At 47.2% G+C, this 21,793-nt stretch overlaps 1 protein-coding gene across 2 annotated transcripts; it reads right to left on the bottom strand.

Annotated features, from left to right (window-relative positions):
- Positions 1-625: 625 nt before the first annotated feature.
- Positions 626-20,926, bottom strand: SASH3 (SAM and SH3 domain containing 3). 2 transcript variants are annotated; one of them, XM_026674729.2, is made up of 8 exons: positions 20,693-20,926; positions 13,675-13,773; positions 12,345-12,488; positions 10,227-10,338; positions 8,356-8,504; positions 7,211-7,417; positions 2,959-3,109; positions 626-1,496 (listed from the first exon to the last, which is right to left on the bottom strand). In XM_026674729.2, the coding sequence occupies exons 1-8, from the start codon at positions 20,747-20,749 to the stop codon at positions 1,312-1,314; spliced, it is 1,104 nt and encodes a 367-aa protein (XP_026530514.1). In that variant the 5' UTR covers positions 20,750-20,926; the 3' UTR covers positions 626-1,311. The 2 variants fall into 2 exon arrangements, with proteins under 2 accessions (XP_026530514.1, XP_087828509.1); XM_087972383.1 differs by having other exon boundaries at positions 8,356-8,522; positions 20,693-20,849.
- Positions 20,927-21,793: the final 867 nt, after the last annotated feature.

Raw genomic sequence — 21,793 nt, 5'->3', positions numbered from 1 at the left:
ATTCAGAATTCCCCGTAATTGCTCCTTTTTGTACGTTGCACCATTTTTGATACAACCAAACAAAGTTGTGCTTAAGCAGACCAGCCCTGGGTGCAGAGCCGAAAAGCAGGCAATGCGTATCTCCTCTCTCTTGCTGCTGGTTTTCAAGATCAGGCCTGCTTCACTGTTCTCCAAAACCTGTCTTGAAATCTTCGACCCTTTTTTGGGATGAAGCCTTAAGAGGAATTTGCTACCTAGTTGTACTTCATAATAGAGACCTGGGCCTATTGTGTTTCTTTCTTTCTTTCTTTCTTTCTTTCTTTCTTTCTTTCTTTCTTTCTTTCTTTCTTTCTTTCTTTCTTTCTTTCTTTCTTTTTCCCTTCCTTCATCCCTTCCCTTTTTTCTTTTATTTTTTCTTTCCTTTTCTCCCTCCTCTCCTTCCTCTTTCCTTCCTTTCCTCCCTTTTTCTTTTTTCCTTTCCTCCCTCCTTTCCTTCCTTCCCTTTTTTCTTTCCTTTTCTCCCTCCCTCCCTCCCTCCCTCCCTCCCTCCTTCCTTCCTTCCTTCCTTCCACTGGCAGCAGAGGAATATTTTACCTTTTAGTTTTTCTTAAAACAACAACAACACAGACATGCAGGGTCGGCTCTATATGCTGAAGATAAACGTGCTTTATTGGAAAGGTTGGTGCCAGGAGTGAGCGCTTGCCATTTCTCAGAGTAAGCCAGTTTAGAAATTGCACCTGTCTGTTCTTCAGCTGCAAGAAACCTAGCTATTTACAATAAAACAGATCTGCTGGAAAAGAAACAGAGCAGAGTCGTCCTCCCCCCGTGCCTTTCTCAGCCACAGACTTGGGACCCTCTGTGATGGGAGGATGGAAGAAGCTAGACGCTCCAGAGGTTGCCTTCAGAAGTTCATGGTTCCATCTTTGTGCCGGTGTTTAGATACCGCGCAGAGCTGGTGGGGGCAAGCAGACCCCCTTTGCAAGAGAAGCCCGGGGCGCCCGGAGGCAGAGGCGAGTCCGGTGGCTTCTTAGGAAATCTCAAGGTAGCGCCTGCTGACCGCAGGCAAAAGTCTGGCAGAGGAGCCCCTGGCACGCAAGAGTGTGGCAGCGGAGTCTTTGGTTCAGTGATCAGGGAGGACTCTGGATCCGAACCTTCTCTTTAATTTACCAGCCAGCACTTACCAGCTGTGAAGCAGTTCGGCCTGAAGCGGTTGTCTTTCGGGGTAGGGAGGAACCGAGGCGTGTTCCTGGAACAACGGCTTGTGCTTGCCAGCCAACCGGGCCTCCTGATGAGGAGAGAGGAGGAGGAGGAGGAGGAGGAGGAGCCTTCCCCTCAGCCCGAAGTGGCCAGAGAATGGCATGGCAGCCCTTCCTCAAGCTTTCCGTCTTCTTCCCTCCCGCTGTCCGAGGTCTCCGCCCCTTCGAAACAGCCGGAATCGCGGGGAATGTCTTCTTTGAGCTCTCCGGGAAGTAACTGGCCCTCCAAGGTGCCTCCTTCCTCTTCGGCCTCGCTGCTTGCTGTGAGGAGAGAGAAGCCAGCGGTTTAATAAAAAGGAAGAGTTGGAGGAGGCCAATGGTGTCCCTGGGTGGAGAGGGAAGAAGGATGCTCTGGCCTCAATCGTCCCCGGGTGCTTCGGCACTGGAGGCTTTTAAGAAGAGACTGGACTGCGGCTTGTCTGAAATATAGTACAGGATCTCCTGCCTAAGCAGAGGATTAGAATAGAATAACAGAGTTGGAAGGGACCTTGGAGGTCTTCTAGTCCAACCCTCTGCTCAGGCAGGACACCCTACCCCACCTCAGACAAATGGCTGTCCAATCTCTTCTTAAAAACTTCCAGTGTTGGAGCATTCGCAGCTTCTGGAGGGCAAGTTGTTCCACTGATTAATTGTTCTGACTATCAGGAAATTTCTCCTTCATTCTAAGTTGCTTCTCTCCTTGATGAGTTTCCACCCATTGCTACTTGTCCTACCCTTTGGACTAGAAGTCCTCCAAAAGGTCCCTTCCAGCTCGGTTCTGATCGATTGGGTGAGGAACAGAAGTTTCTGTAACCTGGCTTGGGACGAGCAGGAGCTCGTGGTCAACATTGGGACCACCAAACAATTCCACTGTGGGGCCTCTCTCTATGGAGCCATGTTCACGTGCCATAGGAAGCTACTATTTCAAGGTTTGTAAGGGTTCACCCCCGAGGTCCCCAAACTTGGCAACTTTTAAGACTTGTCGACCTCAAAGCTATGCTGGCTGAGGAATTCTGGGAGTTGTAGTCTGCAAGTCTTAAAGTTGCCAAGTTTAGGGACCTGTTCTGACCCAAACCTGGTTCCAAGAGAGCAAACACGAGACAAAGGTAATAGCACAACCTTTTAATGTTTCATTTACGAATTCCATTTCTTCACAGATAAAAGGCAGCTTTCAACTCATTAGCTCCGATAAGAAAGAGCCTTGCCAAGTTTTGGCAAGGCTGCCAAGAACACCAGATAAAGTTACTAAACAATAAATCAAAGAGTCTCCAAACACCAACTCAGATATTCCTAATATCCACCAGGCTCAGGTATCAAATTTCTTTGCCTTCTGCAAAGAACTGCAGTTTCTCAGCTGGCTTCTCAGGGAGGGCCTTACTCTTGAGTTGCCCGTGCTGCTGCAGCTGCTCTTTCCTTCGAGCAGTCCTGCGCGTATGCGCACTGGACACAGGCTCCTCGAGAACCTCTTCCTCACTGCTACCAGCCTCCACAATCTCCAAAGGCAGCATTCCACTCCCTGATGGTCCTGGCCCCATCCCTGCATCACATGCAGGCCCCTCATCTGAGCCCTCGCTCTCCGAGACCTCAGCCGTCCACACCTGCTGCCGGCAAACTACAACAGGATCCCTGGCCCACCCCATCATTGTCTAGTCTGATTTATCAATTTGGTTTCACGTCACAGTTGGTTCTTAATACCCAATGTGATGCAGGAAGAAAACCCTGTTGGAGGGCGAAGGGCACTTACTGTCATAATCCAGAAGTAGATCGGCCGCTGTAAGCAGCTTGGTGCGATGCTGTGGGTCAGTGATGTTCAATTCATTCAGGTGGTTCTCTTGCAGCTCCTTGAAGTCCTCCACGGTCTGGTAACCATTTAGTAACAGTGTAGAGGTGTGCTCCTGAGGGGGAAGAGACACAGTCCCATTGTAATACTTGGGATAGATTACCTGGGTAGGAAGGATTTGCTGTTATTGCTGTCCCTGTAATAGCAATAACACGTACACTTATATATTACGTCACCGTGCTTTGCAGACCTCTCAACTGGTTTGTCAACCTTGAGTCAACCTTGAATTGGGCAGAATTGAACTGCTGGCAGTGGGCAGAATTATCCTGCAATACTGCACTCTAACCACAGGGAGAGAAGGAAGGGAGGGAGGGAAGAAGGAAGGAAGGAAGGAAGGAAGGAAGGAAGGAAGGAAGGAAGGAAGGAAGGAAGGAAGAGGAAGGAAAGGAAGGTCAATAGCAATAGCACTTAGATTTATATACCACTTCACAGTGCTTTACAACCCTCTCTAAACAGTTTACAGAGTCATCCTATTGCCCCCAACAATCTGGGTCTTCATTTGACTGACCTCGGGAAGAATGGGAGGCTGAGTCAACCTTGAACTGGTCAGAATTGAACTGCTGGCAGTGGGCAGAATTATCCTGCAATACTGCACTCTAACCACAGGGAGAGAAGGGAGGGAGGGAGGGAGGGAGGGAGGGAGGAGAGGAAGGAAGGAAGGAAGGAAGGAAGGAAGGAAGAAAGAAAGGAAGGAAGGTCAATAGCAATAGCACTTAGATTTATATACCACTTCACAGTGCTTTACAACCCTCTCTAAACAGTTTACAGAGTCATCCTATTGCCCCCAACAATCTGGGTCTTCATTTGACTGACCTCGGGAAGGAAGGCTGAGCAACCTTGAGGCGGTCAAAAAAATTGAACCCCTGGCAGGAAGAAGGTAACCCTCCCCCCCCCAACCCACCCCCCCCCCCCCCCCCAAAAAGAAAAAAAAAAAAGGAAGGGGGGTTTTTTTTTTTTTTTTTTTTTTTTTTTTTGCAGCATTCACTAAGCAGTTTACAGAATCAGCATATTGTCCCCCAACAATCTGGGGTCCCCATTTGACCGACCTCCGAAGAACGGAAGGCTGAGTCAACCTCGAACCAGTCAGGATTGGAGGACACAAGATTCCTGGCAATGTGAACCAAGTTAGCCTGCAAAGGCTGCATTCTAACCACTACGCCACCAGGGCTCTTGGAGAACGTAGGAGTGACTTAAGTCCTACGTAGAGGATTTAGAACTGGGTGTGGTCCTCCAGAGATTGCAAAATGTAATACTCATTACTTGGGAGTTTTGTTTCCAATCCCAATTCACACCATCAAGAAAAGCCTTGAGTTCTGCTTTCGTTTCATACAATGAAACATAGGATCCTGCTGTGAAGAATGGCATATCGGGAGGGGAGGGGGCTGCATTTGGCCATCATGTAATATTTGGAACCACTGTGGGGGGGGGGGAGGGTTAAGGAAAGTTAGTCTACCAAGATCCTGGGTCCTTTGTACAGCATCTCAAGGAGAAAGACTGTGCCGAAGGATTAAGTCCTATATTAGAATGATGTATGTAGGGAAGAGAAGAGCAAATCAGATTCAATTTTGATTGAGGAAGGCATTCAACAGCTCAAGCTATCAGCCCAATAAGGTGAACTGTGCATCCTCTACTATAGATGAGACCTGAGCAAAGTTTTTGGAAAGAGGTGCCTGCCCAGGCGAGGTCTCGTGAAATGAGCGCAGAGGAGCCATTCGCTCTGAATACGAGAATTAGCAGTCTCCGTCGCAGCCATGATGGAGCTGTTTTCATGCTTTTGGGAGAAGAAATCACATTTAATGTGATTATGTAGATTGTTTGCTAGCCAATCCTGTAGAGAACCAGGGGGTATAAGGATTCCGGTAACTGTTTTCCAAATGTTTGAATTGGCTGTTTTTCAGGTTGCATTTAGAACTTTACATTTCTAGTTCTGTATCAAACAAAAGGTGTGGGAGAAAATTGCTTCTTAAATACTTTTTTAAAAAAATCCAGAGAGGCTGCAGCAAAACAATAAGTATAATTGAATGCTAAATGCTACCCCATTAGAAATAGAGTTTAACGATCCAAGACTGCTTTTTTTTAGAAAAATAGTTGTGGTTTAATCAACCTCAGATTGATTAAATCTGAGATTAGGCCTTATTTATCTTTTAAGATACCAAGCCTAATATTTTCAATCAGAGTGTTTGAAAAAAAGAAACAGACAAGGCAAGCACCTGTATTTAGCGAGTAGATATATCTAAAGAAATAGTTTTTCTCTTTTATGAAATATTTACCCTGCTGCTAATTGCAGTAGCTAGAAACGGGTATCAATATATTCTTCTCCTGGTTTGTTTTTTTTTTGCCGTGTTTCTAAATGAAACTTAGGCAGGCATCCATTCTCCTACTCTTTGAAGAGCTTGAAACATGGATGAGGTCCAAACCTTGGCCCCACACAAGCCATCCCCTCAGTTCCCTTTTAATATTACAAGAGATGTTCAGCAAATGGACCAATGCCATTTCCTGTTTATAAAGTATTGTCCTGGCCAGGCACGCTATCATGGTGTTGAAGGTGATGAGTAACACGCCTCTGATGCATAGGAGGCAGAAGAATGCTGGGAACTTCCTCACCCAGGTCAAACCCATTTAGTTCTGCTGAATGCATGTATTGGCCTTGAGGTTACCTTAGTCTTCAGCAATGGCCAAGACCATGGCCATCATCAACCTCTACTTGCTGATCGAGAATGACTACCCACCGTGACTTTTCAACCAGATCTTCCATAGCTTCACCAAGAGATGTCAGGAATTAGAACCACCTCTGCATCCATGTAGTATGAGGTAAATGTAAAGGTTCCCCTCGCACCTATGTGCTAGACGTTTCTGGCTCTAGGGGGTGGTGCTCATCTCCGTTACAAAGCCGAAGAGCCAGCGCTGTCCGAAGACGTCTCCGTGGTCATGTGGCCGGCATGACTTAAACGCCGAAGGCGCACAGAACGCTGTTCCCTTCCCACCAAAGGGGTCCCTATTTTTCTACTTGCATTTTTTACGTGCCTTCGAACTGCTAGGTTAGCAAAAGCTGGGACAAGTAACAGGAGCTCACGCCATGACACGGCACTAGGGATTCGAACCGCCAAACTGCCGACCTTTCTGATTGACAAGCTCAGCATCTTAGCCACTGAGCCACTGTGTCCCACCATGTAATATACTACTACCTAATTAGAACGATTATCTTCTATGGGTATGTCTAGTTTAATGAAAAGGAGGACTAGGGGTGTCATAATAGCAGTGTTTCAAGCTCTCAGGGGCTTCCCCAAAGAAGAGGGAGTCAAGCTATTCTCCAAAGCACCTGAGGGCAGGACAAGAAGCAAAGGGTGGAAACTAATCAAGGAGAGAAGCAACCTAGAATCAAGGAGACATTTCCTGACAGTGAGAACAATTAACCAGTGGAACAACTTGTCTCCAGAAGTTGCGAATGCTCCAACACTGGAGGTTTTCAAGAAGAGGTTGGACAACCATTTGTCTGAAAAGTTATAGGGTTTCCTGCTTGAGCAGGAGGTTGGACTAGAAGACCTCCAAGGTCCCTCCCAAGTGTAATTATTCTGTTGATGCTTCCAACCTTCCATTTTCCCCACCACAACCACCCTGTGAAGTAAGGTTGGGGCTGAGAAACAGACTTGCCCAAAGTCAACCACCTGGCTTTCCTTTCTAAGGTGGGGTGGGGCTAGATGTCCTACGGAGTCCTTCCCCCCCACTTTGCCTGTTAGTGCTTCACTGTCAGGGCAACGTTCCCACCCTGGGGTAGGCTTCAAAAATTTTTAAGCAATGGGTTCTCTGCTGGGTGGGTGTGGCCATGGTGGGTGTGGCCTAGTCAGCCTCCTGCACCATGGCGGGAAGGGGGAGGGGTTGCCCTCCCCGGACTCCGGAGGCTTTCCTTGGCGAGCAAATGCTTACACGGGCCCATTTCCGGCCTTCTCGAACTTCCGGGAGGCCTGTTTTTCGCCCTCCCTGAGCCTCCGCACTCATCCTGCACTTACCTGCATCCCAAATGGCCCGTGTGGAGACTCCTGGGAGGGGAGGGGCCAGCCAGGAGTGGGATTTGGGGGTTCTCCAAACTGCCTAGAATCTTAGCTGGGGGCTCCCCTGAACCCCTGCCAACCCCCAGCAGCTCCACTCCTGTTCCCACCTCAAGGTTCATCCGTTGCAGTAGCTCTTGCAAGCTTTTGGGCTTTGGCCTTTTGCTCCTGTGCCGCGAATAAGTCTTGGCAACCGGGACGGTCTCTTCAGGGATGATGCTGACGTAGATAAATTTGAAGGAGCCCACTTTCTCGTTCAGAAGGCCGGTCCAGGTGCCGACGGGAGGTTTTGAAATGATGTGGATGATGTCCCCTTTCTGTGCCAAAAAATGCCACAGCGTTAAAAAAAACTTCTTTCAACTAGATCCTAGCTGGTTGTACAATTCAGCACAATCATGGTTCATTCTGCATGTCACAATGGGCTAGCTTTGCACAATGTGTTGTGCCCCAAGCTGTGGTTTACAAGCTTGATTCATGCAGCGCAGGAAACTCAAATCAAAACACGCTACGGGTTCGTATGACGCTTATTCCTAAGAAGAAGGTGGGGGGGAAAGCCACACATTTCCAAAAGCATGTTGTGTTGCAACGTAGACTGCTGGAGAACATTCAAGAGAACTAAACTACTCTTCCCATAGCTATTTCTCTACAATGCATTGGAGTAATAGATCCTGCGCAGATTTTCTTCATGAAATCAGAGCAATATTTTACAGCATGGCAATTTTAAGACCTGCGGACTTCAATGCTCAGAATTCCCCAGCCAGCCAGGAAGTGAAATTAAATCTCCCAAACAATGACCACCACAAAGTTCTTATTAAGCCCAATATTCTAAGTGGCCTAGCACTGTTTCTTGACTGGAAGACCCTCTTCCTTTCCTGTGTATAATCTTCCCGTGATTTTCTCCTCCTGTTTTTGTTCTTTTTCTTGCCTCTGACTTATGGAGCTGCTGAACAAAACTCCTCATTGGTGACAGGAAGGGCACCCAGCCAGTAAACACTCAACTCCACTCAGTTGCCCAGACTCCACCCCGCACGGGGTTATGGGGTTATTAAAAGAAGAAGATGATTCTATATTAGATGGACCCTATCTCCGGAATATTATATCTGGTTCTAGACATGGTAAACCAGAACGGGTTTAGGAAAGAACTATCAGAGGCCAGAAATTTGGGAAGAAGGAGTACCTGCCCTGTTTCCCCCCCACCACTTGTGGCATTAGGAACACTTTTGGAAAGCTGCCTAGAGAAATGCAAAGCACCCACCTGAAGTTTCAGAGAGTCCTTATCATAGGGGCTGGGAATAAAATCTGTGTGAACCTTGGCTTTTCCACAGAAGGGCCCGTTGTATGGGGTCGAGATGGCTTCTTCCTTGCTGTCGAGGCTGCACGACATGGGACTGAACAATTCCCTTTCTGGAGGGGGAACAAGAACTGGGAGGAAAAAAAATGTTAGCTGACTCAATAGAAGCATGGAAACAGTTTAATACAGTTAGTCCTGGACTTACAAACAGTTCATTTAGTGTCCTGTTCAAAGATAACAGCGTCACTGAAAAAAGTGATTTTATCACCCTTTTTCGCATGTCATTGCAGAAATCTCTACAGCGACCTGATCAAAATTCAGAGAGTTGGCAACTGGCTCGTATTAATGACAGTTGCAAGGTCCCAGGCTCCTGTGATCCCTTTTTGTGACCGTCAGATGAGCAAAGTCAATGGGGAAACCAAATTCACTTAGCAGCCGTGTTACTAACTTAACAACGGCAGTGATTCGCTTAACAATTGTGGCGAGAAAGGTCATAAAATGGAGCAAAACTCCCTTAACACACGTCTCGCTTAGCAACATAAATTTTGGGCTCAATTGTGGTCATAAGTGGAGGACTATCTGTACTGAGTTTGGCTTAGGGCGAGTTTCTCCCTCCTACAAGCCACCAGAATCTGCACATGTAGTTCTAGGTTTTGTTAAGTAATATTTGCGCTTCATTCTCTATTGAGAATGTATCTGCTGAACAAAATTCCTCATTGGTGACAGGAAGGGCACCCGGCCAGTAAACACTCCAGCTCCATTCAGTTGCCCGCATGGGATTATGGGATCATTAAAAGAAGAAGATGATTCTATATTAGATGGACCCAATCTCTGGGATATTATAGCTGGTTCTGGACACGGTAAACCAGAACAGGTTTAGGAAAGGATGATCAGAGGCCAGAAGCTGAATCTCCAAGGAGAGAACAGGGATGGCTTAGTCTTGAGAAGGAAGGAAGGGGCAGATAGATCTTTTCAGATATTTGAAGACTGTCCAGACTTCTCTCATGGCCCCCAACTGCGGGATATAGAATAACGGATGATGTTACAGGAAGGCAGATCCCTACTGAACAAGAGCATCTGTGTGAGCATGTAGCGGACTACCCAAGACCACAGATGGGCCCCCTCTCTGTGGAATATATTCACCGCACAGACCAGACAATCTTCTGCTTCGAATTGGATTCAAGAAGAGATTGGACTGCCATCTGTCAGAAATGGTGTAGGGTCTCCCGCTTGGGCGGGGGGGTTGGACTAGATGACCTACAAGGTCCCTTCCAACTCTGATTATCTGTATCTGGATTCCTGCACATGGCAGCTGATTGGATTCAGTTGCAACTGCTCCATATCTCCTCCTGGGTGAGAGTCTGCCTGGTTGGGAATGCATTCGCCGGCCATTTCAAAAAAAAAAAAAAGGTCAGATCAAATTAAGGAACCGGACAGGAGACCACCAGAAACTCCCTGAGTTACAGCGGAGACTCAGAAATGGCAAAACATCCCCAAAGAAGCCAGAGGCAGAAGCCACTTCCCTTTTGTGGTCAAGAAGAACCTCACCAGCCAGGCTGAGGAGCCTTCAGAGCTAAAGTCAACTCCTAGGAATCTCTTACCGGCCCTTCTTACTCAAGGAATATTTGCTTCTGCTAAAGTAAAGATGCTCAAGTGCCAGAGAAGCACAGGACTTCCTCTGTGATGTTCAGTTGCTTTACGTAAAAAAATGGGAACGAGGCCTTGTTCAGAACAGACCCCAATTTGCACCGGTAGAGTCTATCCCAAGCTTTACCACTTCCACGCACAGTAGGCCTTAAATCAAGGTTACATCGAAGGTGAGTGAGCCGTTTTACCATTGGAGGCACTGGGGCTGTTAGTCTCCTGGTTTGTAACCGAAAAGGTGGGAAGGTCTTCTTCAACAAGACTGTAGGCTGGAGACGTAGGAGAGTCCGGTTCATCGTGTCCCTGCAAGATGAACATGAAACCATGGTGAACTCTTTCTTCCCAAGATAGAAACTCAGTTGGCCATGGTTGCAGAGGTGGCATTCAGCAGGTTCTGACCAGTTCTGGAGAACCAGTAGCGGAAATTTTGAGTAGTTCGGAGAACCGGCCAATCCCACCTCTGACTGGCCCTGCCCCCATCTCTTCTCTGCCTCGCATTGAGTCCCAGCTGATCAGGTGGGTCTTCTTTGGTTGCCCTGCACAGGAGAACGGAGCTGGAAAGCAGGTTAGTGGGATGGGGAGGGAATGGGATGTTGCAGTATCCTTCCCCTGCCATGCCCACCAAGCCACCAAGCCATGCCTACAGAACCGGTAGTAAACATTTTTGAATCCCACTACTGCATGGTTGCTATGTTTGACCCTTGCTTCCTTTGAAGGCCTACCCTCCATGACCTCCAGGCATGTTTTGGGGGGAAGAGGAAGAACATGTTGCACTCACAACAGTGTTTAAAAAGAAGGAACTACACATTTCATACTCGGTGTTGAAAAGGTTCTCCATCACTGGACTAGGGCATGAGCAGGGGTGGGATTCAAATTTTTAACAACCAGTTCTGTGGGCTTGGCTTAGTTGGTGGGCGTGGCTTGGTGGTCATGTTATTGACTGGGTGTGGCCAACTCAATATCATTCACATCGAGGCACGCATCTCCTCCCCTGGCTTCTCATGACTGTGGGGTGCTGCAACAGTCATAAGTGTGAAAAATGGTCATGTCACTTTTTTCAGTGCCATTGTAACTTTGAATGGTCACTCCACACAAGCAAAGTACCATCAAAGGAGGGGGAAAAAACTCCAGAGACGTTCCTGAGACAGGAAGTCTAGTCCTGCCAAGAATGTAATAAGAGTTAATGGAGAGGCAGTTTCTGTAAGCAACACCAGAATGTTTCCTTCCTGCCTTCCTTACAGGATTAGACTGGTAATTTCTTCTAACAACCGGTTCTCCGAACTGCTTAGAATGTTAACAACCAGTTCTAGTGAATAGGTGCGAACTGGTAGAATCCCACCCCTGGACATGAGTGACTGTTGCAGGCACCTTCCTGGGAGCTCCTCGTTAATCATTTGCAGCATGATACTTGAGTCTCACCCTCTCTTCTACGGACTGGCCAAATCATTGCCCAGCTGTGCTTGGCATGGGAGGGGAACAGTGAGATTTGGGGATATGAGACAGAACCATGACACAAAACAAAAGGAACTGTTTCACGGGGTAGAAAGCGGATTTCATTTCATGTAAACACCCTTCAATCTATTTTAGACTATTAAGGAAAAGAGGCACCTTCGCGCTGCGGTTGGGTGCAAATGGCTTCAGTATAAGGTAGCAATAGAAGCCCGTGTCCTTGGTTTGGTTACCTGCTGAAGAGCTCACGAGCCGAACCTGCACGACTTCACTGTTGCATGCTCTTTTTTTTCTGCTTTCACAAAACCACACAGAAAAGGAAGTGCGTGTGTGTGTGTGTGTGTGAGAGAGAGAGAGAGCAAGAGAGAGAGCATGCAAATAGGCTTAGAGGAAGAAGTTAAATGCTGGGCAATGGTGAGATAGTGAGATGTTTTGGAAGGAGGCATCTTGTACAATTCTCTTGCTCAAACACATGAAGACACAGCATGGAGTGGACATGGCAGAGGTGGTATATTCAGCCGGTTCTGACCAGTTCTGGAGAACCGGTAGCGGAAATTTTGAGTCGTTCGGAGAACCGGCAAATCCCACCTCTGGCTGGCCCCGCCAACCCCATCTATTCTCTGCCTCCCATTGAGTCCCAGCTGATTGGATGGGTCTTTTTATGTTGCCCTGCACAGGAGAATGGAGCTGGAAAGCAGGTTAGTGGGGTGGGGAGGGAATGGAGATTTTGCAGTATCCTTCCCCTGCCACGTCCCCAAGCCACACCCACCAAGACATGCCACATCCACCAAGCCACGCCCATAGAACCAGGAGTAAAAAAAAAAATTTCAATCCCACTACTGGGACCACTTGCCTCTCACCTGATCTACCAATGCTTTAGCCATCGCCTTGCCCGTCTTCCGGTTCATGGTGCGGGTGATGACGGATCTCCATTTCTTGCCCAGCTTTGAGCGTCCCACATCATCTGGGCTCGGTGGTGAGTTGGACTGGTTGTCTTTAAGAACCTGCAGAAAGAACCAAGGACCTTGGCTTTCCAGGGAAGGGAGACAATGACTCCTTTATTGGTCTTGGGATTGGATGAATTGAGTTCAGGAATGGACCTTCCTAGCTTGGGACACTGACTTTGGACTCCAGATCAGATTGAGTCTGCCTTTCGGAAAGCAAAGAGTTTGGCCAACCGGTGGACTACAACTATAAAGTAATCCTGAATTTACCACTCGTGTAATGATCGTTTGAAGTTAAGATGAGGTTGAAAAAAGTGACTTACGACCAGTCTTGCCCTTCTCAGTGCCGTCATAGTGCAGATTAAAAAAATCGGATGCTTGGCAACGTGTGTTTACCATGATGGAAGCATCCTGGAGTCACGGGATCGTCCTTGGTGATCTTCCCAGTTGACTTCCAACAAGCAAAGTCAACGGGGGAAACCAGATTTATTTAATAATTAATGGTGTGATTTGATTAATGAGGGGTGCCCCCCCCCAAAAAAAGGTCATCAAATTGGCCGCAGTTATCGCTTAGCAACGGATGGAAGTTCCCAGTCTTGGTCGTAAAAGTGGAGAACTACCTGTCAGGTTAGAGCAATGGAGAAGGTAAAGATACGGTCGGGAGGGACTGACTACTGATCATAGACGGACATGGGCCAGGATGGGTGACGATGAGAAGCCCACAAAGCCGTCACTTGAAAGGGCAGCGGAGAGGAGGCCAAGGTTTGGGGGATGGATGGGGTGTTACCAGGGGTGGGCTTCAAAAAATTTAGCAACAGGTTCTCTGCCTGGTTGCTGGGTGGGCGTGGCCATAGTGGGTGTGGCCTAGTCAGCCTCCTGCACCACGGCTCTGTGTGTGTGTGTTTGTTTGCCCTCCCGGGGTTCCGGAGGCTTTCCTTGAGCCTCCAGGAGGGTGAAAACAGCCTCTTCGGGCTCCGGAGGCTCTGGAAACTGGAAATGGGCCCGTTTCCGGCCTTCCCAAACTTCCGGGAGGCCTGTTTTTTGCCCTCCCCAACCCTCCATGTACGTCCTGCACTTACCTGCGTCCAAAACGGGCTGCGTGGGGGCTCCTGGGAAGGACGGGTTGGGGTGGGCGGGGCCAGCCAGGACTGGGATTTGGGGATTCTCTAAACCGCACAGAATCTTAGCTAGATGATCTCTCAAACCCCTGCAAACCCTCAGCAGCCCCCCCCCTCCGGCTTGTTACCTCTTCCTCTTCGAGGCTGAATGCCTTGTTGATCGCCAGCGGGGAACTGGGCTTGGATTTGGCAAAATCCTTGAAACTGCTGGACCGCTGTAGCGACAGCTGTGGGGCAGAAGGCAGAGACGGTCAGGAATAGAATGGATGGCAGAGCAGAGAAAGCCAACGGGAATCTTGGAGCCCTCTCCGCCATTATTTATTTCATTTCATTTATGGAGCTGCCCAGCTCAGGTCTGTGGCTCTGGGCAACTCACGGTCCTCTCAATTAGAGGGATTAGCAGATGGAGCTGCGGCTAGAAGTGGCTGGAGTTGCCAGGAGACCATTATTCTTTTGCCTCCTCCATCCCTCGTTGCCTCTTACACAGGAAGGCACACATGTGTGCAAAGATGTGTCCCCTTTCCCCAGAAGAAGAGGCAGTCAATCAGTGAGCTGGATGATGCAGAAGGTTATGTTAAAAAAATATGAAGTCCTACTTCCCCACCTCCGTTTCCTCCAAAGCGGTTCCTGTAGCTGAAAATACACACATTTTGCCGCCTTCTCCACCCCATTGTTTATTTATCTATTTTTATTTTATTTTATTTATTTTTGTCAATTGCTTACAAGATAATAGGTATAAGTAAAAACATAGTTATGAATTCACGGATACATATAAGAAAAATTAAAAATAAAAATAAAAGGAACAATAGGACAGGGGCGGTAGGCACGTTGGTGCGCTTATGCACGCCCCCTTCAGACCTCTTAGGAAAGGGGTGAGGTCAATAGTAGAAAGTCTAAGGTTAAAGTTTTTGGAACCTGTCACTTTTTCAGATTAGAAAGTCCTTGGGACCAGGTCCTGTTCTAAGGTGTACCTGCCTATCTGCCGATGGAGGGATGGTGATAATAATGAGGGTTATGTCTTAAGGAAGAACAGGTTAAAACCCAACCTGGAACGAGGATTTTGACAAAGATGGCACGGTGGAATTATGACTCAGTATCAGAGAAGGCCTTTGAACTCTGGTGCTGGAGAAGATCCAGTGAGTCCCTTGGACTGCAAGGCCATCCAACCGGTCAGTCCCAGAGGAGATCCACCTTGACTGCTCCTTAGAAGGCCAGATCCTGAAGATGAAACTCCAATACTTTGGCCACCTCATGAGAAGGAAGGACTCGCTGGAGAAGAGCCTAATGCTGGGAAAGATGGAGGGCAAGAGAAGAAGAAGGGGACGGCAGAGAATGAGGTGGCTAGATGGAGTCACTGAAGCAGTCGGCGTGAGCTTAAATGGACTCCAGAAGATGGTAGAGGACAGGAAGGCTTGGAGGGACATTGTCCATGGGGTCGCGATGGGTCGGATATGACTTCGCAACTAACAACAACAAATCAGACAAGGAAGGAAGACTTCTTAGGAAGGATGAACTCTGGAAGATAGTTAATTAAAAAGCCAATGTGGTGTGGTGGTTAAAGTGCTGGGACAGGAGTCAAGTCCACTCTCATCCACAGAAATTCACTGGGTGATCCTGGACCATTTGTTCCCTTTCAGCTCAAACTCTTGCAAGGGACCAAGGAGAAAACTTGGAAGAGGGATCACTACGCGGACTCCCTTGCTCCTGAATGAAAGGCAGAACAACAGAGTTGGAAAGGACCTCGGAGGTCTTCTAGTCCAACCCCCTGCTTAGGCAGAAAACCCTACACCACTCCAGACAAATGGTTGTCCAATGTTTTCTTAAAAACCTCCAGTGTTGGAGCATTTGCAACTTCTGGTGGCAAGCCGTTCCACTGGTTAATTGTTCTAACTGTCAGGAAACTGCACCTTATTTCTAGGTTGGTTCTCTCCTTAATTTGTTTCCATCCATTGCTTCTTGTCCTGCCTTCAAGTTGCTTTGGAGAATAGCTTGACTCCCTCTTCTATCATGTCACCCCCAGTCCTTTTCATTAAACCAGACATACCCAATTCATCAACCATTCTTTGTACGTTTTAGCCTCCAGTCCTCTAATCATCGTTGTTGCTCGTCTCTGCACTCTTTCTAGAGCCTCAACATCTTTTATATTGCGATGACCAAAACTGGTAGGCTGCCAATCTCATACATGCATGAAGGTAAAAGCTTTTGATGCTGTTTCTTTCCAAGATCAAATAGCATCTTGCCTCTGCCTAGCCATTTCTATTTTTTTTTTTTTTTGCAATCTCATTACAAGGTTGGTTTGTTTTTCTTATGCTTGTGTATTCCTATCTCCCTCAACAAATGACATCCAAGAGCAGAATTTTCTTGGGGTATCTCTACACACCTGTATAGGATGGACCAATTTGCAGCCTTGTCAGCACTGCTCACGTCGGAATACTGGGGTTGTCTGGAGGCTTTTTCTAAGTTGAACTAGCTATGTTCTGACTGACGGCCCCTCCCCCCTTCTTCCGAAGCTCTTTTTCTTTCTCTCTCTTTTTTTTGCAGAGTTGCTCAGAATCGACACACAGATCAATACCAGGCAAAGGAAGTGGGTTAGCATCAGGTGACCAGCAACTGCAGTTTCCAGAATCGAAACATCTGGGAAAGTAGCAAAGCAGCAACGGGGTGATGGTGGGTTGATTTCTGGTTTTTTTTTTTATTTATTTTTTTTTATAAACAAGGGTCTGCAGAAACCCAGTTTGTATCAAGAGCCAATTTGGTGTAGTGGTTCAGGCACCCGGATAGCAACTGGGAGACGGTGAGTTCTAGTCCTGCTTTGGGTTCAAAGCCAAAGATGAGTGACCTGAGGCCAGTCAAAGATGAGTGACCTGAGGCCAGTCCCTCTCCCTCAACCTTAGGAAGAATGCCAGGGCAAGCCACTTCTGCCAAGAAACCTGAGGACTAATCCAGGCAGGGAGGAGGAAGAGGAGGAGGAGAAGGAGGAGAAGAACTTGTTCTGTTTATAGAAGCTTTTGCTAAATCAACAACTTATCCAAAATGGAAGAAGTAGAAGAAGGTGAAGGAGAAGGAGAAGAAGAAAGAGGAGGAAAAAAAGAAGAGGAGGAGGAAGAAGAGAAGTACTTGTTCTGTTTTTAGAAGCTTTTGCTAAATCAAAAACTTATCCAAAATAGAAGAAGAAGAAGAAGAAGAAGAAGAAGAAGAAGAAGAAGAAGAAGAAGAAGAAGAAGAAGAAGAAGAAGAAGAAGAAGAAGAAGAAGAAGAAGAAGAAGAAGAAGAAGAAGAAGAAGAAGAAGAAGAAGAAGAAGAAGAAGAAGAAGGAGGAGGAGGAGGAGGAGGAGGAGGAGGAGGAGGAGGAGGAGCAGAAGAAGAAGAAGAAGAAGAAGAAGAAGAAGAAGAAGAAGAAGAAGAAGAAGAAGAAGAAGAAGAAGAAGAAGAAGAAGAAGAGGAGGAGGAGGAGGAGGAGGAGGAGGAGGAGGAGGAGGAGGAGAAGAAGAAGAAGAAGAAGAAGAAGAAGAAGAAGAAGAAGAAGAAGAAGAAGAAGAAGAAGAAGAAGAAGAAGAAGAAGAAGAAGAAGGAGGAGGAGAGGAGAAGAAGGAGGAGAGGAGAAGGGGAGGAGAGGAGAAGGAGGAGGAGGAGGAGGAGGAGGAGGAGGAGGAGGAGGAGGAGGAGGAGGAAGAAGAAGGAGGAGAAGAAGGAGGAGGAGGAGGAGGAGGAAGAAGAGAAGGAAGAGGAGGAGGAGGAGGAGGAGGAGGAGGAGGAGGAGAAGAAGAAGAAGAAGAAGAAGGAGGAGGAGGAGGAGAAGGAGGAGGAGGAGGAGGAGGAGAAGAAGAAGAAGAAGAGGAGGAGGAGGAGGAGGAGGAGGAGGAGGAGAAGGGGAGGAGGAGGAGGGGGAGGAGAAGGAGGAGGAGGAGGAGAAGAAGAGGAGGAGGAGGAGGAGGAGGAGAAGAAGAAGAAGAAGAAGAAGAAGAAGAAGAAGAAGAAGAAGAAGAAGAAGAAGAAGAAGAAGAAGAAGAAGAAGAAGAAGAAAACACATGCACATGTCAACTGGCGCATGCCCACTTTTGGGTATTCCTGAAAAGACATGTAGTCAAAGCCCAGAAACCCGAATACATGCCTCGGCGCATAAGGGTGAGTCCAGGATGCTGAGGTGAGAGAGGCAACTACAGGATGCTGGGCTGCAACCTTAGTTCCACATTCAGATACGTGCATGCAAATATTGGTTAGCAAGAACTAAGCGAGAAATCAGTCGTCTTCTTTGGAAGAGCAGAAGCCACAAACCGTTGACCCAAATAAACACTAACCCTTTGTGGCAGCCCCAACCACAGTTCTGGAGGCCCCTTACATTGCAAGGGAAGGACCCTATACTTGGCAAACCTGTGATGTTTGCAAAACTTTGTCCCCCAAAGTGTGCAGCTGCTATTTTCTGAAAAACCCAGAAGTTATCCCAAGACTCCCTGACTGTAAGTTGTAGCTCAATATGCATGAAGTAGATTGAGATGGACACCTTCCCCTGAAATTAACCTGTTGCCAAGCTGATTTTGTGTTGACATTCATCTCTTCAAATTGTAGAATTGGGGTCCTACAAAGAAGGGGAGGAAATGAAGGGAGATGATAAAAGGGAGATATTTAAAACAAAGGGGAGATATTAAGGAAGACCCAATAAGCAGAGAAACTGGTTTCTTTCATCCTTGTTTTTTAAATAAAGGTTAATAGTTGCTTGCTAAACTCATGTGCATGATGCTGTCATGCCCCTGTTGGAGTCTGACTCCTAGGGAGAGGAGGAACAGCTGATAGGGAGTGGAAGTGTGGCTTTGGAGGTTGTGGAGGAAACTGGGGAAGGGCACACGCTGGCTGGGCAGTCAGAGGAAGACCCAGGCCCATCCCCTGTCCATCCTAGGGCACGCAGGGAGGAGCGGATAAGGGAGAAACGTGAATGGCATGATCTACAGGGGAGGAAGGGGCCCTGATCCCCTTCATGGGCTGCAGCTGTAAGGACTGTTTAAAAGGACAAACTGCGCATGGCCCAGTGCTGGAAGCAAGGCATAAAATAATTCTAGTCTTACAGTTCTTATCTGAGTTTTGGCATACTTCCCAGTGTGTGTATCTCGATATCAGTGGATGTCTTCAAACCCTTATCATTCATTGCTTCAGTGTGGTTTGTGTTGTTTTTTTCTATTTATAATTTAAATGTATTTTGAGTTTGAACGGCATTTCTTCCTTTTCACAACTGTTTGTGGGGGAGTTTTTTTCTCCACTCAATGATAATTGGAGCTTTGAAGCCAAGTTGAAGGAATTAAAGGGACTTCACCTGTTTTTGTGACTTTGTTGCTTTTGTCTCCCCCACCCCTCTTCACAGATGCTAAGCCATTGTTTTCTTAAGCTTACCTTACTTAAAGCAAAACTGGCTGGGTCCATACAACCGTCTACCTCAAGGATCTTCAAACTTGGCAAGTTTAAGACTTGTGGACTTCAACTCCCAGAATTCCTGAGCTAATATGACTGGAGGAGGAATTCTGGGAGCTGAAGTCCACAAGTCTTAAAGCTGTCAAGTTTGAAGACCCCTGGTCTACCCAAACCAGGGTTTACAAACAATAGCTGACTTTACAGAGTCAGCTAAGCCATGAGCAAAGAGGTGGCATTGCATGGCTTGGTATAACAGAATAACAGAGTTGGACCTTGGAGGTCTTCTAGTCCAACCCCCTGGTCAAGCAGGAAACCCTATACCATTTCAGACAAATGGTTGCCCAATCTCTTCTTAAAGATAATCTACACTTCCCACATTCCGGTGGGAAGCTGCTTCCAAGGGAGTATATTTGTGCATCATCTTAAAACAGCAGCATCAACAAAAGGTTTTCTGGAAATATAGTAGTACCTTGGTACTCAACAGCTTTGGAACTCATCAAATTTTGGTACTCAGTGCATTTTGCCTTGTGACTCATGGCATTACTCCTTATAGGAATAATCTGTTTGGTGCTCATCATTTTTGGTACTCATCGGACTTCTCGGAACCAATTAAGGATGAGTACTGAAGTATTACTGTACATCATTGGCCCATAAATCTAACCTTTCAATAAAGGTAGAATGGTGATAGTACTCAGGGTTTTGGTTTCTTGTCTGAGCTAGTTTCCAGCTGGGAAATGAGGGCAGCCAGGGAGATTATAGAGAGATGGAATATTGTGTTACAGAAACAACACAACTGATAAAATATGACCCAGAGAAATCTGGGGGCGGGGGGGAATCTGAATCCCCAAGAATAAGCTAGAAAAATAGAAAAAGAAAGGGAGGGAGGAAGGAAAGAAGAAGAAGAAGAAAAAGAAGAAGGAGGAGGAGGAGGAGGAGGAGGACAGGCAAGGCAAGGTGGAAAGAAGGAAAGAAAGAAGGAAAGAAAGAAGGAAGGAAGATAGAAAGAAAGAAAGAAAAAGAAAGAGAATGAAAGAAAGAAAAGAAAAAGAACTTGTGAAAAGTACAGCACAGGCAAGGAATCCTTACTATTGGAGGCAGATCATTGTGTGTTTTAGCAGTAGATTCTGATGGATTACCGGAACAGTTCTGATGTTAAACCCAACCTTACTACCCAGGGACTTATATAAGTACCACTGCTATCACAAAACTTGTTCTGCAGCAGAAAGCAACACAGCCAAACCACATCCAAAGACTCTTGTTCAAAAATGGTCCACATCTTCGGGCAGTTACAATACCCCCTCCCCCTCCCTCTCCAGAAGGCATCTACCTTCCTTGCAATGCTCCTCTTCTTTAGTGTGACCCACAACCTTTACTGCTCCTGCTGCAAGAGCTTTGAGTGGTTGTGATGGTGTCCCCAATGGAGTGGATCTCTCGGCTCCACATGGGTAGATCAAGAAGAGACACAAGGGGTTGATGACAGCATTCAAAACACAGAGGTGGAATCTGGTGTGGATGTCTTATCTAAGGGGTCAGGGCTCCTTGATCCCTTCATATCTCCTAACTTGACACAAAGCATTCCTCTCCAGAGTCCTACACACTCTACGTTTGGAGGGTCTACACACAACCCAAGGTAGGGTATCCATGCAACCTTCTAAGCTTCTTCATTGCTTTGCAGTCCCCCTTCCATGCATCCGCCAGTCAGTTGCCTTTGCAAAGGCTTCAAGTAGATCACCTTCCCCCACTCACCTTCCTCTTTTGGACCTGGTCCTTCTCGCTGGCGTTGGATGGCTTCCGACGCAGCATGGTGCCACCTCCAAAAGGGCTTTAATGCATGGATGGGCGACGCAGGAGGACCGCCGGAGAGAGCGAGAGAGAGAGAGAGAGAGAGCAGGAAGGCGAGGAGCCCAGAGGCCAGGAAACGGGCAGGAAATCAGTGCATCACATGTGCCTCTTTTCCCAGCAGCTGGGCCTCTGCAAGAGACCAAAGCGACACCCAGCTCTTTGCTTGCACACTTGAAACAGGAAGGAAGTGGCAACCTGACGTTCATGAGGACCGGCCTCGCCTGAAGCTACCCAAAAAATAAAAAATAAAGATAGATGACTTTGGGAGGGAGGGAGGGAAGGAAAAGTGTTTTGGGACACCTTTTTCTTTGAAAGACTTGTGGATCTCAACTCCCAGAATGCCCCAGCCAGCACTGACTGGCTGGGGAATTCTGGGAATCGAAACCCACAGGCTTTCAATCCAAGAAGCTTCTTCAGCTCTGACAGTTTAGTGGGGAATGGAAGGATTTACACTCCTTGCAGACAGCTGGTCATTTGCATCCTTTTTAGAGGGTCGTTGAGGCCACTTGGAGGTTTATCTGTGTCTTCAGGGTCACCTGAGTTAGTGCAAATGGTTCCTGTAGTCTGCATTTTTCCCCCCTCTTGAAATCCATTCCTACTCTCACACCATTCAAAGGGTGTTCATCCCAAATTGTATAGCTAAAAGTCTGGTGTCTACAAGGAGTATACACCCTCCCATTCCTCACCATCCTGTCAGAGCCGAAGAAGTTTCTTGGATGAAAGGCAAAACATCTTCAAAAGAAGCAAAAGGCTTTTAAGCTATACAATTTGGGATGAAGATCCTTGGAATGGTGTGGGAGTAGAAATGGATTTCCAGAGGAAAAAAATGGCAGATTACAGGAACCAGGAGTACCACTCAGCTGAGGGCACAGATAAACAAACCTCCAAGTGCTTCAGCGACCCTCTAAAAAGGATGCAAATGACCTGCTTTGTCTGCAAGGAATATCAATCCTTCCATTCCCCACCGTTCTGTCAGGGCTGAAGAAGCTTCTTGGACGAGAACCG

The sequence above is a fragment of the Notechis scutatus genome, chromosome 10 (assembly GCF_049901735.1).
Source record: "Notechis scutatus isolate UNSWTSFEM ecotype Mainland chromosome 10, rNotScu1.2, whole genome shotgun sequence".
Lineage (NCBI taxonomy): Eukaryota > Metazoa > Chordata > Lepidosauria > Squamata > Elapidae > Notechis > Notechis scutatus.
Note: the sequence above shows the minus strand (reverse complement) of the source record. Positions and strands in the feature narration are given on the sequence as shown.

What these genes read in the sequence shown, in the direction of transcription:
- SASH3 (XM_087972383.1), bottom strand. Translation starts at nt 20,749, where the DNA reads ATGCTGCGTCGGAAGCCATCCAACGCCAGCGAGAAGGACCAGGTCCAA. An exon ending in TCAGCCTCGAAGAGGAAGAG is followed by an intron (nt 12,489 to 13,674) that starts GTAACAAGCCGG and finishes TTCTTTCTGCAG; the next exon opens with GTTCTTAAAGACAACCAGTC. An exon ending in AGGACTCTCTGAAACTTCAG is followed by an intron (nt 7,418 to 8,355) that starts GTGGGTGCTTTG and finishes TTTTTGGCACAG; the next exon opens with AAAGGGGACATCATCCACAT.